This window comes from Giraffa tippelskirchi, chromosome 5 (assembly GCF_054371585.1).
Source record: "Giraffa tippelskirchi isolate mGirTip1 chromosome 5, T2T-mGirTip1v1.2.pri, whole genome shotgun sequence".
In the NCBI taxonomy this organism is placed as follows: domain Eukaryota; kingdom Metazoa; phylum Chordata; class Mammalia; order Artiodactyla; family Giraffidae; genus Giraffa; species Giraffa tippelskirchi.
The window spans coordinates 5,262,064-5,279,266 of record NC_137279.1 but is presented as its reverse complement, the minus strand read 5'-3'; the positions used below and the strand labels follow the sequence as shown (position 1 = coordinate 5,279,266).

Here is a 17,203-nt window from a genome sequence, read left to right as displayed (position 1 = left end):
GCAGGAATCAGGATTGCATCAGGGTTGCACATGATGGGCTCTGTGAACTGGGCCTGAGAGATCAAACAGGACCAGAGGCCTTCAGGCAACAGTGAACCAGGAATCAGCAGAGAGCACAGGACGGATGGTCTGGCTGGGCTGAGAGCAGGTTATCCGAAGTGCTGCAGGCGGAGAAAAGCTGGGCATTAACTGTAGAAAGTTTTCAAGTATCATGAAATGGACTTTATGCTGCGGGTAACAAGGTGGGACTGAACACCAGTGAGCAGGGAAGGCACGAGACAGGCTGGGAGAAGCTTGGACAGACGTCAGGCTCGGAGATTGGAGGGTTAGAAGGGGTGACTGTGGGAGGGCAATGCTTCCAGAAGGTGGGCCTGATTAGAAGCGTACTCTCATTTGAGATCAAACACACTGGAAAGAAATGCATCATCACAAATGAAACTTCTCCATAATGACATTTTATTTTATAATAGATTCAAAGGTTCAATTCTCAGAAAACAAACAACACAGACATGAAACTTCTCATTCCACTGGGATTCACTCTTGCAGTTTTAAGTTTAAATTCAAATACACTTTTCCCTCTCATTCAGACAGACATTTCTAGAAAAAAATGGTTTCTCCATATATTTAAGTAATTGACAAGTTATTTGCAAACAGAACACAATTTATATGTACACACATATTTCAATCTTACATATAACTATGTTACCCTGGAAAAACTAAATTTGAAGTGGAAACTATTGTGAAAGTCTAGTTCGGTAAGCACAATAAACTTTGGTTGAAACATTTCCTTGAGGTTTTAAGAAATATGTACTACAGCCACCCCCTTGCTTCTGAGAAAGTGTGAAATTCTTGAAGAGTATGTGATAAAAGGGTACAGCAAAACTTCAACTCTGGATTTCTCTCAGCATTTCTAAATTTCTTCTGTTCAAACTTATCTTCCAAGTGCCTTACCCAAGATTACAAAGGGAAGGACCACTTACAAGCATGTCCTTAGGGAGAAAAATAGAATTTGCTCCTGTTCACCCTTGAGTCCTCATTCATACCTTTCTAAGGCAACTGTTCTTTGGCCCAGTTTGTGCTACTAACTATGAACTGGGAGGGCCTTCCTGGTGCTCCAGTGGTTGGGTTTCCGTGCTTCCACTGCAGGGGGCAGAGATCTGATCTCAGTTTGGATAGCTCTGCATGTCAAGGTATGGCCAAAAAATTTTAAAAAGAAAAAACATTTTTTAAAGGTGTAAAACAAAACCTGTACAAACTTGAGTTAGAGCGGAGTCCCTCCTCTTTGGCCGCTGGTGTGAGGACAGAGAAGAGGGCTGGGATCTGTCCCACCTGAGTGTCCAGAGCCACCTGAGCTGTTTCCTCTCTCCTTCCCTCTGCATGACCTACAGCTAATCCACGGAGTTGAGTTTGCTTTTCTCAAATACAGGGCTTCATTTTCACTCTGCCCTTTACAGATGAGGTGAGGAGCCCACAAAGACTTAAGATTCTGATACAACCTGAGGTTATCTGATGAATTTATTCCCTACAAAACTGCTTACATTCTGATGACATGTGTAAAGTAAGACATACCTTTATCCAGGTGGGGAGAGAAAACCCCCTAGAGCCAGACTTTAGAGTGGATTCTAAGAGTGGCCCTCTTCAGCAGAAACAGACACAACACTGTAAAAAAACAACTATAGTACAATAATAATAATAGTTATAAAGTGGAATTCTTCTTAAGAAAACTGTAAGGCCACAGCGTTCAATTTGTCCTGAGCTGGCATTATTGCCATGGGTGCTAAGAGTACTCTAACTTTGTACAGAAGCCTGAAACTGATGCTGAATTCTTGGTTTCTCAGACTGGCTTATTATAAACAAAAGGGGTGAAGAACAAATGCCGGACATAAACTTAATAGCATCTCTAAATTACCACGAGGTTACAAATTTTTAAAAATAGCTTTTTAATCTACTAAATGTGAGAGTATTTTCCAGTAATATTCTTAGTTAAGAAACTCAAAGAATGAACCTTAAGAATTGGTAATCACCTCTGAACAAAAAAAGACTTCAAAATCACTTTCTTTGCAAATGAAATGTAATGTCATTTTGCAATATATTTCTCTGAGTTGGGAGATCTTATAGAAAAAAAAACATTTTCCTACCTTAACAGTACCGGGAATACCACGTTGACCTGCCCCATAAATCAAGTGTTATTTAAGGAAAAACAGGCAAGATGTTCAAAACTAAATTCATACATGTTTCAAAGAAGCATTAGAATAGTGACTATACTTCAGCCACATTAAAATGTTTTAATGTTCCTATGGCTATTGCTTAGCAGTTTTATTTCTGACAGTGTAAGAAAGCAGCAAATAATTTTTATATTTTTCCTTCAGTATTGAGATAAAACAGAGATAGCATTGCGTAAGTTTAAGGTGTACAGCATGATTCAATAATGTCAATACCTACAAAAAACGTTTTTCTTCCATGTGATTGTAACTTTTTAAGATCCACTTTCTTAGCAACTTGCCAATATAAATACAGCACAGTAGCCAATGTGCTGTAATTACATCCCAGTACTTTCTCACGCTATAACTGAAAGTTTGTATTTTCCGACCACCTTTACTCAAACCCACCCCCCCCACCGCTGACATCAACAAATCTGATTTTCGTTTTCTGAAAGCTTGTTTTTTTCGACTCCACATATAAGTGAGATCAGACAGTACACGTGTCTTTCTTTATATGACTTATATTACCCAGCAAAATGCCCTCAAGGTCCATCTGTATTGTTGCAAATGGCAAGATTTGCTTCATTTTCATGGCTGAATGATACATGCTTTTCTGGAAACTGTTCAGTTTATCTGTTCTGTTGAAGTGGCTGCTTTATCCTGATAAGTGCTGTATGTAGCGCTACCTTCTGGTTTCCTATAAGGGAACAGAACAGTATGTACCGTGACATTCTGGTTTCCTAAGGAGCAAGGTAAGAAAACACCATCAGAGATGAACATAATAAGTAACATACATTAATTCCAGAAGCCCATTTAGAATAGGGATGACTAAAACAAACTATATACTAGTAAGAGTCACTGAATTAGGAAATAAATGATTTTTTAAAGTTATTCCAGTGTTCAACCAGGCTCACTCTACAAACTCTTTTTTCTAATTCGGTATTGTAGTTTGGATTTCCTCCAAGACAAGAAATAGAGTAGTTGCATATACTTAGTAAATATCCCCCTATCTTAATTTAGGACCAATGGGAGAGACTAGAGAGAAACACATTTTCCTAATATTCCAATTTAAAATCCAGCTCTGAGATGAAACTTTTACAAAGGTAATGATTCTGAGTGTTCACGTTCAGTAATGCTTCATTTACCCCTCACTGTCAAGGAAATCACATGTTCTGGTTAGAGAGTCTCCTAAGTAACTAAAACTCACATCACAGTTTTGTTTTTTTTGGTAAGAAGGAACACCTTTCTAAACCCCGTTATTCAAGTCCAGCGGTTTCCAAAGAAATATAATGCAAGTCACACAAGGAATTTTGAATTTTCTAGAAGCCACGTTAAAAAAGGGAAAATAAAATTAATTTCCATATAGTTTACGTAACCCAGCATCCATGGGTTGTACATTTTTCCCCATGAAGTCTTTGACCCTGATGTGTACCATGCACTCAAGCTCACTTCACATAGGAGGAGCCAGTTTTGACATCTGCAGCAGCCACTCAGGACCACTGACTCTGGAGCTGGAAAACACAGTTCCATTCCCTGCTTAGGAAACCGACCACGACAGACAGACTGCAACCAAACGTGGCCCCGGCGGTTATTTACAGGGTGCCTGCCCCATGGAAGAGCTAACCGTGTTAGTGCTGGAGACTTTACTATCTCCCTCGGTGGGAGAGGCTTCACTATGAACCAGTGCTGTCATGGCACGGTACCTGTTACATGGCCGTTTCCTCAGGGCTACTGTGGGGAGCGCTTCAACAGTCAGGCCTCTCACTAAACCCTCCAACACCACTGTATTCTTCTATTTGCTGAAGTGAATACACTTTTTTTTTCTCTAGTAGTAATGGAACACTTAATTTTCTTAAATAGAATTTTAAACAGAAATCCAATATATGGGAAGGATAAATAAGCATTTATATAAAGTTGAAAAAACAACTCATTGGATATAACAACAAGCTATTTAAAGATGATTGAAATGTGAAAGTGAGTTACTAATTACAGTTATATTACCTTCAGCATTCACTAAGGTAACTTCAAGTGTTTACAGGCAATTTGAAGCTCACGGCCTGTCTGAAAACCACTTTCCTGGCTGGTTGTAGCCTCAAAGGACTCCTTAGAGAACTGAGCAGATAAATAGGGCAGGGTAGTTGGTATATTTTTGTCTTCCTCTCTGCCCCTGTGATCAAAGACATCGCTCTGCTTTTACTAAGAAACTGCCCGTCTTACTGGTGTTTGTGCCAGCTGCTCTCAGGTTCATGACTGTAACCTAGGGTAGAGCCTTGCACGTGAGTGTGGAAATCTATCTCCTCTCTTCCTAGCTATGTAGAGACATTCTGGCAGAATAAGAACTACCAGTTCATTTCATTCAGAGACAGAGATGGAGGGGATTAAATGGCTAAAGGGAATGCATTTCACAGAAAAATTGAAGATTTTTGTTGGTGCTGGTTCTTTTATATGCTAAAAATATACTGGCTGAGGGAAACAGTTAAATGCCTTTACAGAACTAATATTTACAAGCTGAAACTGAAATTATTTACCAAAATTACATAAAATATAGTTTGGTTTGTCAAAAAAACTAAAAGTGAACTTCAAGTGGACCGACTATCTGATTATTTCCCATCAGACTAAAAAAATTCCCCCAGATTTGGAGTCACAGCTGCTAGAATGTACAGCTGAGTTGTTTCTTTAGGTTTATATAAATGCTTATTTATCCTTCTCATATATTGCATTTCTATTTAAAATTCTATTTAAGAAAATAAGCGTTCCACTACTACTAGAAAAAAAAAAGTGTATTTATTCACTTCAAATAGAAGAATACAGTGATCTTTGAGGCTTCACCGATATGACTAACTATTCAATTGCTCTCCACAACAGTCCTGAAGAAATGGCTGTATAACATACTTGTCACGGTCCGACCAAAGGTCAAGGGGTCATTGCTCTGTTGGCGCCTATGTCAAAGCAAAAGCCTGTCAGTGCATGTTGTTTTACATTAAAACAGGGAAGGAGAAAATATAAATATCAATAATCTTGCAAAGGGGAACCAGAATTCAAATGTTCTCTTGGATGTCTACTGTCCACTTAGCTCAGCTCAGGATATTGACATCTAAATATTCATCAAATATTTTACAGAAGAAAGGACATCTCTGAAAAGAAACACAACAGAAAGCAGATACCTTTTAATGATAAAAGCAAACGTTTCTCTCATCTCTTCTCAGAGAGAAATAAAATTTCTTGTCTGTGGCTTTCACTAGTTAGGTATGTGCTGAACAGAGGAAGGGAAAAGTGTTTAATAAAATAGTGAGGTCACACCAAAAGGAAGCAAGAGTGGCATAAAAATGGGATAAAATCAATGAGGGAGAAGGGAAGTAAAGCTGACAATTAGGTTCATAAACTATGTCTCTTCTGATTCTCATTAGGAAGTTGAACCAAGAATTTGGTGCAAGAAGCAACTTTACCCTTGAAGTCTTATAGATCATATAGCAGATAAAACAGTCTAAATTTGCATATAATCTGTTTACTTCTGAAACCACCTAGTCTCAAGTGAATAATGTAAACTCGTTTTCTCAGGATGAAAGTGTATGAGACATGGTCCTGGTCTCCAGGACCACAGCTTTTGAGGCAATACATGGAGCATGTATTAACCCCATGTAATATAGTCTCAGAAATTGATTTTCTGACATCCTTCATTTTCAGATGCATCTTTTGCATCAAGGACAGTTTCTTCCTGTAGCACAACTGTTTTCACCTGAGGGAAGACCTCTATAAAGCATTATATGACTTCCCATTTTTCTAGGATGGATCTAAATTTTATGAATATGCTCTCTCAACTAATTACAAAATCTTGTTATTTACTAGTTCTTGTTTAAAATTTTTAAAGCCTTTGTTGAATGGTTAAGAATTTGAGAACCAGGTAGAAAAATATTCAAGTTAATTTGACCATTCAGGTTTTGGACCATGTCATTACAGTCACCACCACCTAAACTGGATTTACCATTTACAGTATATCCCAAAAAGCTTCAGTAAGATGCATTTAAGCGGACAACTTAAAAAATTACAACATTTCTCAATCAATCTTTATTAAGATAACATTAAAGTAGTTTCCAATTGCACAAGTAATAAATATCCTTAATGGAAAAAAAGAAAAAAGGTATTTAGTTACTATTACTAAAAGACATAAATTACTTCAATAATTCTACTGAATTTAGCAAACTCTCACTTATCCCGTGATGATTTAACTGGAGCAGAGAAAAATGATACATTTATGAAAAAAAAAAAAAATTCACCACAAATAATTGAAAACATTCATGTAAACAAGAGACATCTGGTGTTTGGAACCACATAGTCAGGACATGCAAACAGGACTCAGGCAGGAAGGAGCAAAGGAGAGAGCAAAGGGCTGTGGCTCCAAGTCTGGAAAGTGTGGCAGAAGAGCTGGTTAGGAAAGGAAGCTATGCGGGAAAAGGAAGGAGTGTGCAGATGGAGCCTGTCAGCTCACCTGGGGCCTATTCTATTCTCAGTTGAGAGCTAAGACACAGAAAACTGCAGCAGATGCTTTAACCTTGTGGCCACTTTTCATAATTTAATGATCTTAAAAAAAAAACCACACCCTTGGTTGAGGACCTAAGATCCCCCCTGCAAAACAACTACTTATTTTCATGCTTTGGTATAAATCCTGTAGGAGGGTAATTGTATTCCCAAATTATCAAAATACAAGTTCATATCAAATCCATTTTGTATCAAGTTTTAACAGCAAATTGGTGTTTTTTGATTTGTTTTGAGGCTTGTAGGATCTTAGTTCCCCAACCAGGGACTGCACTCCTGCCCAAGGCAGTGAAAGTGTGAGTTCTAACCACTGGACTACCAGGGAATTCCCATTAACAGCAATTTTTGCGCCTGGTATCCTGCTTCCAAAGTTATCCCTACAAATAGAGAAGCAACTGCATATAGTTTACACTCTTGTAAGGGAGTTTCCAAAGCAATGAAAGTCATTTGGGGTGGGGGAGAATGGGCATTAAATAGTGCAGAAAATATATCCATAATAAAAATAATTACCTTTTTAAAAGAAAAGCAAACTAAAGCTAGGTATTATTTCACATTCTTTTAAAAAGGCATGCACAAAAATGTGGAGTCTTTAAACAATCCACTTGATTGTCTTGAACAGCTGAACCACTTCTCAATAAGCTTGATGGTGTTTCTTCAAAGCTAAAGAGCGTGGGCACATCAGTAACAGTCTACACCCTGCTTTCTCTCAGTCTCCTCCAGGCCCAGCAGCAGCCTCCCTGAGGAACTCTTTAGAAATGGGGTCTCAGAACTCGAATGCTACTGGTACTTTAACCTGGGGCTGTGATGCTCAGATACTTGTTTAGTATCTCATTCACTGGCAGACAGAGTTTGGTTAATATTTGTTAAGAAACTGTATTTTCATGTAATGATGTTTTACACAATGAAGGATAGTAAGGAGCAGAAAGCTATTTTGTTCTGCTTTCTTTAGAGGTTACTTCTAGTTAACCAATTTTAGACTTGTCAAATATTTCACTGATAGTATTTCCTTGTTATACTGCCTGTGTATATGTATTTTAAAAATACACTCCTGATAGAGAAATCAAACGTGCATATTATATGTTCTATAAATATAAGATTTAAGGTTCAAATGAAGGCACTGTGGATATTTTTAAAAGATGACCAAGAAATTAAAAAAAAAAATTTAGCTCTTTATGAGTGAAGAATGTACTTTTATTACATAGTCCAAATGCAGTGATTAAAATAAAAGGAATATAAATATCATAAAGACATTAATACCAGTCATTTTTAATTACTAGTTTGATTTACAAAGCAATAGGGAAAAAAATCACTAAAAATCAGAAATATCAAAGCATCTAATCTTGGTCTATGCTCCAGTTTAATTCTAAATCTTTCATTAGATTTTAAATTACTTTATTAAAATTTAAGATGATGTTTAAAAGCTCTATTCTCTTCAGAAATTATATATTTGTACCTTTTTGCAATTTTAACTCTCTCCGTTATTTCATTTTTATAGATAAAAAGACAAAGTTCATGAGGTTCCTTATAAATCTTACCCTCTCAGCAACTTTTAGTTTAACCCCATCAGTTTTACTTCAACCTAGTAAATTAAAAGAACATAAGAGTGAAATAATGTTGCTTTAAATTCTCCAGTTTAACTGTATAACAAATCTAAAAGAAAAAAAAACAAATTTGGTATCTGAAGGAGACATCTATGTAGCTTCTTACAACTACCTACCTAAATTATACAGACAACTGAAAACTTTCACCTTCAAAATTGTAGTGACTACAGCTATCAAAGTCTCCACAGGGAATCATTTTATATGTAATCTTGGCCATTAGTCCAATCTAGGAAGTTGGGTATGCCTAGGGTAGAGAAGACCCCAAAGTGGTCCATGATTTATTTCAGCACTTACGCTTCAAATCCCACAGAAATTTTTCTTACATCATAATTAGTTGACGCAACCTGCACAGATTACTCTTATAGCAGTGATATTAAAAGCAGGTGAAAACATTTTTAGCAAAGAAATGCAATTCACACAGCACACTCAAGCAGGCACAATTTTTAAAAAACACATAATACAGGGTACAAACAAAAACTGCACAAAAGAATGTCAACAGTGAGAAGGAGCAATAAATTAAAAAAACATGCTGTACTTTACCCTATCTTCCTTGGTCTGCAAAAACGGAAGTACAGGAAGAACAACAATCCAATGCCAATCACTACAAGAAATCAGGAGACAAACGTCACATGACCAAGAAAAATCACTGCCAAGTTTCAAAATCTAGCAGAAAAAAATGAATGCTGATCAAAGGTTCCCTGGAGGCTCAGATGGTAAAGAATCCACCTGCAATGCAGGAGACCTGGGTTGGGAACATCCCCTGGAGAAGGGAATGGCAATCCACTCATTCTCCAGTATCCTGGAGAAGTCCACAGACAGGGGAGCCTGCTGGGGGTCGCAGAGTCAGACTCGACGACTGAGTGACTAACACTTTCGTTTTCACGCTTTCAGATACCCATGGCCAGAAAACAGTATCTAATTTAAGCACATATACATTTCTATTCCATTTGGACTCTTCAGTATCTTGTATTCTTTGGATTAATCAGTATACAGTAAGTCAGAGAAATTCTTGATTAATTTACAAAATTACCCAAAGCATATTTGGGATGAAAACTCATATGATGAAAACTCACATTTGAAACAACATACATTATTTACAGTCTGTTAGTACATGGACATGCAGACTAGAAAGGAACAGAGTAATACTAATACAAGGTAGTATATTATGCAAAAAGTCAGGTTTTCCTGTTTTACTTAATTTCAAGCTATAAAGCTATAAATATTGAAAAACCTTAAAAAAAAAAAAAAACACTTCTTCAAAGCAATGTCTTGATTTCAAACTTTTTGACACTTACGTATAGCAGCAATAATGAGCACGATGAATCCCGCACCTGAGAAAAATGAAAACAGTTCAGGAGATAAGTAAGCATCTGGGATCTCCTAGAAGCGGCTGCATTTTAATTTCATCAGATCATCTGTCAACTACAAAGAAAAAAACCATCAATCTAGTTTTAGCACGCCTGCTCGTGCTTCCAGGTTATTTCAATCACAGAACCCTTCTAATCAGATTCCAGAGTTAGGACATCCCTTTGTGACACTCTTAAAAAGGAATCTCACTTTTCACCGCTGTTTGCTCTGGCTACCACGCCAGGCTATTTAGTGAAGGTTAACAATTAGAATTCACTACTTTAGAGAAAAATCATTTTTAAAACGTGAGTATCCAACTACGGTTGGTTTAGTTCGACATTCAGTCTTTCATTACTTATGACTCTATTAGACATTTAACGTCTATTTTTCCCTGAAGTCTGTGGAATAAATCATAAAGTGTGCTCTGAACCCATGAAGAGTCTTCACAAACAAGACTTCATCGTATCACCACAGCTCCTACCCCACTTTCTCCCCAGATGAAGACGTGGCCCTAACTCCCCAGGGAGACTTGCCGAATGTGATGCAAATTAAGAATGTAAAGGGAACACCAGGGCACATGGGTAACACTATGCACAGAAGCGTAAACATACATTTTTGACTATCCAGAGGGCACTGAATATACTACCAAATCTTAATTCTTAGAAATGTTGGTCAGTAGTACCTCTGCTTCTAAACTGACATTACGTTTATTATCTATAATATATAGCATATAACATAGCATACAACGTCATGTACAGCTCTGCTCTTTCTTTACTTCATAAATACTACTGAATGTAAACATCCTGAGATGGCACTGGATTCGCTTGGCATAGCGCCAGTTTGACCACAGTTTTCACAGGGAAAATATAACAAGCCTAAAGTGCATTTTATAAAAAGACTAACTAAACTAGTCTAATGTAAAGAAAAGTGAGCTATTTTTCTTCATTTCCTTATCAGTAAATCTTTATATTTCATTTAACTGTCACAACTATACTTCCATCAAGTTCTTTAACACATACTGTGTGAACTATGTGTGCCAACATTAAGTGTGTTACCGCACCCTTGTATAGAAAGACTAACCCAATGAATAGTACTTTAAGGCTTGTGTTTACAAGGTACCAAAGGAAAGAAAATTCATCTACAAACAGCCATTACAAAGTAAAACTATTACATGAAAAATAACTTAAATTTTATATATATTAGACTACATATAGCCATATTATTAATATTTTAAAAAGTAAATTTATTATTAGGTATCCTAAATTGAGCAACCTCCTAAAATCTATATTATCTACATGTGTCTAACAGTACCACTTAAATGTGTCATGGGATCTGCACCTTTAAAATTCCTTAAAATGTACAATTTTACAACTACAAATTGAACAATTATCACCAATTTTTACATGTTGTTTCTTCTCTAATTATAGATAATGGTAATGTTTCCACACAGAAAACTAGGGCCTTATGACACAGGGTTATATCAGTAACAAAATAATACCTAAACCCTCAGTGTCATCAGGGGGTAATGCATCAGTAGGACCAGGATATCCTAGAAAAAAGGAAAAAATGCAAGTTAAAAAAAAAAAAGGAGAAAAAACAATAGAGCTTAATGTCTTCTAAGTTCTTGGGTTTTGATTTTTTTCACTTTGTACAAAAACTCATAATTTCATTCTCCTTATATAAACTACATTAATGTTTGTCATTAAAAGTAGTATCAAAATAGTATCAATTTATATTCAATACCAAAGCATTCTACTTCTTGTCCAGTAACATTTCCTAGGACAATATTCTGTGGTACAGCAAGCGAATTTATCATTAGTGTGGTGTCAGAATAACCCTATGGATTCGATGTGATTATACTTAAAACTAAAACAGAAAAGCACATTTGTGGAGGCTAAAACAAAATGCTACTAAACAAGCAATGGATCACCGATGTAATCAAAGAAGAAATTTTTTTAAATATCTGGAGAGAACGAAAACAAGAAAACAAACCCAAAATCGGGATGCAGCAAAAAGTAGTTCTGAGAGGGAAGCTTTACCGCAACATAAGCTGCGTCACGAAAGGACAGTCTCAAATACTCTAACCTTCTACCGGACCGATCAGAAAAAGCAGCACACAAAAAAGGGCAAAGTTAGTACAAGGAAGGGAATCATGGAGATCAGAGAAGAAAGAAAGGAAACAGAAATTTTTTAAAAATAAAAAAAGAGCTGATTTTTTGAAAAGATGAACAAAATTGATATATCTTTAGCCACACTCATCAAGAAAAAAGTTGGCCCAAATTAACAAAATCAGAATGAGAAAAAGAAGGTGCAACCCGCAAACGCTGAAGCACTTTCAGAAGCTGCGTAGGGCCCTTTAAAGGAGGACATGGATAATAAATAAGTGCAGACGAAAAAAAGCTCAGCCACTGAACCTGGATGACTTAGTCCTGGAGTCGTGGTTGGAGAAGTGGGCTTGGAATCTGGAATGGAAAATCTGATTCAATTCTCCAGCCTTATCCATACAAAATTATGGATTTAAATTTGATATTTGATTTTTTTAAAAGATTCTCAAAATGAATTATTTCTCAAAATGAAAAATACACGTACTCCCTAAATTTTGCAATTCTACTTCTGTAAAGTTAACCTAAACACGTATGTACCCAAGTACACAAGAATGTATGCACAGGAATGTTCATTATGCCTTTGTATATAGTGGAAATCCTGTATTATATAATGGAAATCCTAGAAGTTAACTAATAATAAACCATAAAAATAATGTGCTCAGAATAAACATATGGCTCTTTAAAAAAATACCATCCATATAGTTTCCTATTGTGTAACTTGTATCCTTCTCCAGTTAGTATTTTGCCTACAGTTTTCATATTTGCATAATCAGATCTACTTGATCACCATTATATGCTGTTAATGATCTTTTTCATACTCTCTAACTGATGACAGAAAATGATTGACAGTCTCATGAGGAATTTTGATTTTTGATATTTTAAAATAATCCCCATAGTTTTATCTTCATTGTACATCTGCCCTCAGAATTCTTCTTTCAAACACTAAACTGTATCAGTGCTTTATAAATCCTTTATGAAATGCATATGTCAACTCTTTAAAAGTCTGCCCAGACTGATACTCTTCCCACCCTTCCTCTGGTCTTTTGCTTCTGCCCCAACTAAATACAAGCCAGAGATAGCAGCCCTGAACTTAGGAAAACAATTCCTTCCAACATATCAAAATACTCATTCAAGTCTTAGGCAGAGGAGCTGATCAGCAGTCTCTGCTAGAATTCCTCCATTTCATTCCAATAAGCAAGGGCTTTTTCTGCCTTTTAGTTGTTATACCACTTCCTTTCTGTTGCCAACTCCCCGTTCCCCCTCAGAAAAACAAAAACAAAACCAAAACATCCAAAACAAACAAAAAAAGCCCAGTAGAGAGAAAAACAATAATTGTTAGGAGTGGGGGAGTGACGGAGGTGGTAGAAATACTAGTCTCATTCTAGTATTGTCTCATTCTAGAGACAATAGAAATTTCCCAGTTTATAAAAAAGAACCAAGCTGGTCAGCCTGGGAAATGAACCAGTCCTGGACCCAGAAGACACCCTGTACAGGTGGCAAGAGATCGCTTTTAAAATGAATACATTATCCATGCTGATGACACAGAAAACATACATGCTAAAAAACAGAACCTGTGGACCTTCCTCTACGTTACTATTAATCTGATGTCATTGGTACAAGCTCCTTTTTAAGAGCTTTCTAGATACCAGGGGCTATGCTAAGTGCTTTAAATGAATCCCATTTTAAATTCACTATCACTAAGTAAGGAAGCCGAAGAATTGATGCTTTTGAACCGTGGTGTTGGAGAAGACTCTTGAGAGTCCCTTGGACTGCAAGGAGATCCAACCAGTCCATCCCAGAGGAGATCAGTCCTGGGTGTTCATTGGAAGGACTGATGTTGAAGCTGAAACTCCAATACTTTGGCCACCTGATGCAAAGAACTGACTCACTGGAAAAGACCCTGATTCTGTGAAAGACTGAGGGCAGGAGAAGAGGATGACAGAGGATGGTGGTTGGATGGCATCACCGACTCAATGGACATGAGTTTGAGTAAACTCTGGGAGTTGGTGATGGACAGGGAAACCTGGTGTGCTACAGTCCATGGGGTCACAAAGAGTCGGACACGACTGAGCAACTGAATTGAACTGAACTGAAGTAAGGAAGGTTTGAAACCATTTTACAGATAAGTAAACATATTTAAAGTTTACTTAACTTGCTATCTGCTTATATCTGCAGACTGCAAATAATTTTGGAATCACTCGATCTAAGAACTAAAAAGGCTGTTAATATTTCATTACTAAAATTGATAAATGAATATAAATCATTGGAATTTAAAAGATTTTGAAAAACTAATCACAACAAATGTACAGGATTTTGAAATAGATAAGCAGGAAGTTACTAAACCTGAGACACTGGGAATTGGATGTTGGGTGCTGGGAGGAGTCGACACTGGAAAACAAAATAGAAAAAATGCAGATAGGATCAAACATTTGGGAGTTACTGCTGGTATTTACCAGGAATTTAAAAGATTTTTGAAAAAATATATGTAGGAAGTTACTAAACCTGAGACACTGGGAATTGGAGGGTGGGTGCTGGGAGGAGTCGACACTAGAAAACAAAACAATGTAGACCGAATCAAAAACCTGGGCATTAATACTGTCTTTTCATTCACATGAATTATGCCTTTCATTCTTGACTTATTTAGGTACAACTTCCTACACTTCAATTTCCTCTGAAAAATGACTGCTATCCATTTTTACATTTATGAATGCCTAGCAAGAGAAATTTATATACCTGTGTTATGTACATGAAATGCTAAGGCCCTACAAAGACAGAAAATCGCTGCAGCAGATTTCTTGTGAATTTGCAGTCATACAACTATCATAGAAATGAATACAACACAGTTAAATATGAAAACTGTTTCTCTTCAATTATTCTTGCATCATTGATATTTAATGTGAAAGAAATAAAGAACAAAAACAAAAGGAAGACAGTATTTTTACCTTTAATACACTTTGGTAGCTCAGGCTCCCAAGTACTGTTCACGCCACAGACAACTGTATTGTCACCATGAAGGTTAAAACCCTCACTGCATTTAAACACAACCATCGCTTTGTAGTAATATTTTGGTCCAAATCCCGAGACTATCATTCCATGTTCAACGACTGGATATAGACATTTGACCACTGAAAAGTCGAGAAATTCCACAATTAATGGAAAGCCGCTTCCACACAGGACCAGAAAAACTAGTGCAAAGTTATTCCAGGGGGGCGAAACAGAAAAGAAATGAAAAGACACTAATTGGGGAAAAAAAGAAAAAGAAACCTTTGTGCATCTGAATTCCAGGTAAAGAGATCTAGAGAAATCTAGTAATTTTTTTTTTTTTTTTTAAACCTAGAACAGACTGTCATAGTTCATTTGCTTTTCTACATTTTCTTTCTATTACTGACAAGTTTTGAGAACTGTCTGACTACCAGATACAAACTCAGGGTAAGGTCAAAAGTAATTTTCTTCGGTTCGAGGATTGTTTTAAGATCATTCTGACGCTAATTACATACCCTGCTCTTTCAGAAAGGTAGCAAAGGCTTTTCTGAGAAGGTAACGTTCGAGCTCAGATTTAAGTTGAAAAGCATCTAGCCATGCCAAGACACGAAAAAGAAAGTTTCCAGGTGGCAACAGCACAGAGAAGCTGGGATGTTCAGGAAATAAAGGTCAGTGGGGTTAGGGCAGTGTTTTCCAAACATTCTGGGCTGTAACCAGAGATCAAGAAACACATTTTATGCTGTCAACCAGTATATAAACCAACAGGGCTGAGATAATCTTAGAAGTAATATTCAGCCTTCACCCTAGTGTGCTGTGGTACTTCCCATTCTACTCCACTCATAAAAAGTACTCATCCTGACTCTCTTAGTTGACTTTAGTATCCATTAATGGGTTTGGCAGAATTGGGGGAAAAAATAAAGAAAACATTGCCTGAGTAGTGAGCTCAAGAGAACATCTTATGAGATTAAATCTGCACGACAGATAGGGGGCAGATTATATACAGCCTTTTAAACCAGAAGAGTGTTCTTTCTCCTTCCCTTTGGGTCTGAATTTCCATCAGGTATCATCTCTCTTCAGCCAGAAGAACTTCCTCATCAATTCTTATAATCCAGGTTGTTAAAGTTGCTCAGTCCAGTCTGACTCTTCAGGACACCATGGTCTATACAGTCCATGGAATTCTCCAGGCCAGAATACTGGAGTGAGTAGCCTTTCCCTCCTCCAGGAAAACCCAGGTTGACTAATGACAAATTCTTCACACAGCATTCTACATTAAGTGATTTCTTTGCTTTTGTTTTTCTTTCAGCATATTAGCAGAAATTGTCTTTTAGTTTCAATAGTCCCATAAGAAAAGTCAGCTGTCACTCCTACCTTGGGGCAGGAGAAAAAGGATACAATGTTCCTGGTCTGCTTTTCCTTCTCATTGGCTGCTGCTGCTTTTGTTTCCTGTAGTTCTAACATGCTGTGCTTAGCTTAATTGGGGGTTTCTTGGTAACTTTCTAAAACTTATTCTGCTAAGGTCAGTGAATTTCCTAGACATGTGGGGTTGTTGTTTGGGATCAAATTTACATAATTTTCGACCAGTATTTACTGAAATGATTTCCTACGTTGTTCTCTCTTCTGAAACTCCAATTAGATGTATGTTCAACTGTTTGCTTTTTCTCCCAAAGGTTTCTGTCTCTCTCTTGTTTTAATCTTTCTTTTCAAACCATGCTAGATTTCTATTGCCCTGTCTTCAGGGTCCCTGATTTTTTTCACGCTTGGGCCAATATGCTCTTAATTGCATCTAATGATTTTCTTGTAAGTTAGGTTTAGTAGATTCAAAGGGCATACAGTAAATCTCACCCTTTTCTAAGCTGTACAACTGTATTAGTTTTCATAAATTAAAATAATCATGTAATTACCAACACAATATCAAAAATTCCACTATCTCCAAGTACTTCCTATCACTTTGTATCAACCCTCCAGTTCTCAACCACCTTCCAGACCCAGCCAGCCCCTCATCTGTTTCCTGCCTCATAGTGTTGCTTTCCCAGAGTGTCCTAATGGAATCATAGCCTCTGAGCATGGCTATTTTACTTAGCATAATGCATTGGAGATTCTTTGTTGCATGATTCAGGAACTCATTTCTTTTTATTGTAGAGTATTATTCCATTGCATGGATACAGATTAGGCTGTTCATCCATTACCAGCTGAAGGTAGTGTGAGTTAATTCCAGTGTGGAATGATTATGACTAATGCTGCTTTGAATATTCTCATTCAGGTTTCTATATAAACATACATCTTTTTACTTACATTGCTAAGTTGTATGGTAAGTGTATATTTCACCTTATAAGGGATTGCCAAACTGTCTTCCGTAATATTCATGTCCTCTGTATTCTTACCAGCAGTGTATTAAGCATTCCAACTGCTGTATATTCTTGCCTATTAATCGTAT

At 36.9% G+C, this 17,203-nt stretch overlaps 1 protein-coding gene across 39 annotated transcripts in view; it reads right to left on the bottom strand.

Annotated features, from left to right (window-relative positions):
- Positions 1 to 439: 439 nt before the first annotated feature.
- The window catches only part of CD46 (CD46 molecule), a 42,866-nt gene continuing 26,102 nt past the window's right edge, over positions 440 to 17,203 (bottom strand). For 2 of the 39 annotated variants that reach the window (XM_081495348.1, XM_081495333.1), the window contains exons 6-13: positions 14,730 to 14,912; positions 14,290 to 14,334; positions 14,131 to 14,175; positions 11,181 to 11,231; positions 9,631 to 9,666; positions 8,876 to 8,936; positions 8,270 to 8,313; positions 440 to 2,941 (exon numbers count right to left, since the gene is read on the bottom strand). In XM_081495348.1, the coding sequence (XP_081351474.1) occupies positions 8,304 to 8,313; positions 8,876 to 8,936; positions 9,631 to 9,666; positions 11,181 to 11,231; positions 14,131 to 14,175; positions 14,290 to 14,334; positions 14,730 to 14,912 (431 nt within the window). In that variant the 3' untranslated portion in view covers positions 440 to 2,941; positions 8,270 to 8,303. Of the gene's footprint in view, positions 2,942 to 5,365; positions 5,455 to 8,269; positions 8,314 to 8,875; positions 8,937 to 9,616; positions 9,667 to 11,153; positions 11,232 to 12,096; positions 12,145 to 14,130; positions 14,176 to 14,289; positions 14,335 to 14,729; positions 14,913 to 17,203 lie in introns of those variants that run through there. The other 37 variants (XM_081495347.1, XM_081495332.1, XM_081495351.1 and 34 more) reach the window with 33 other exon arrangements.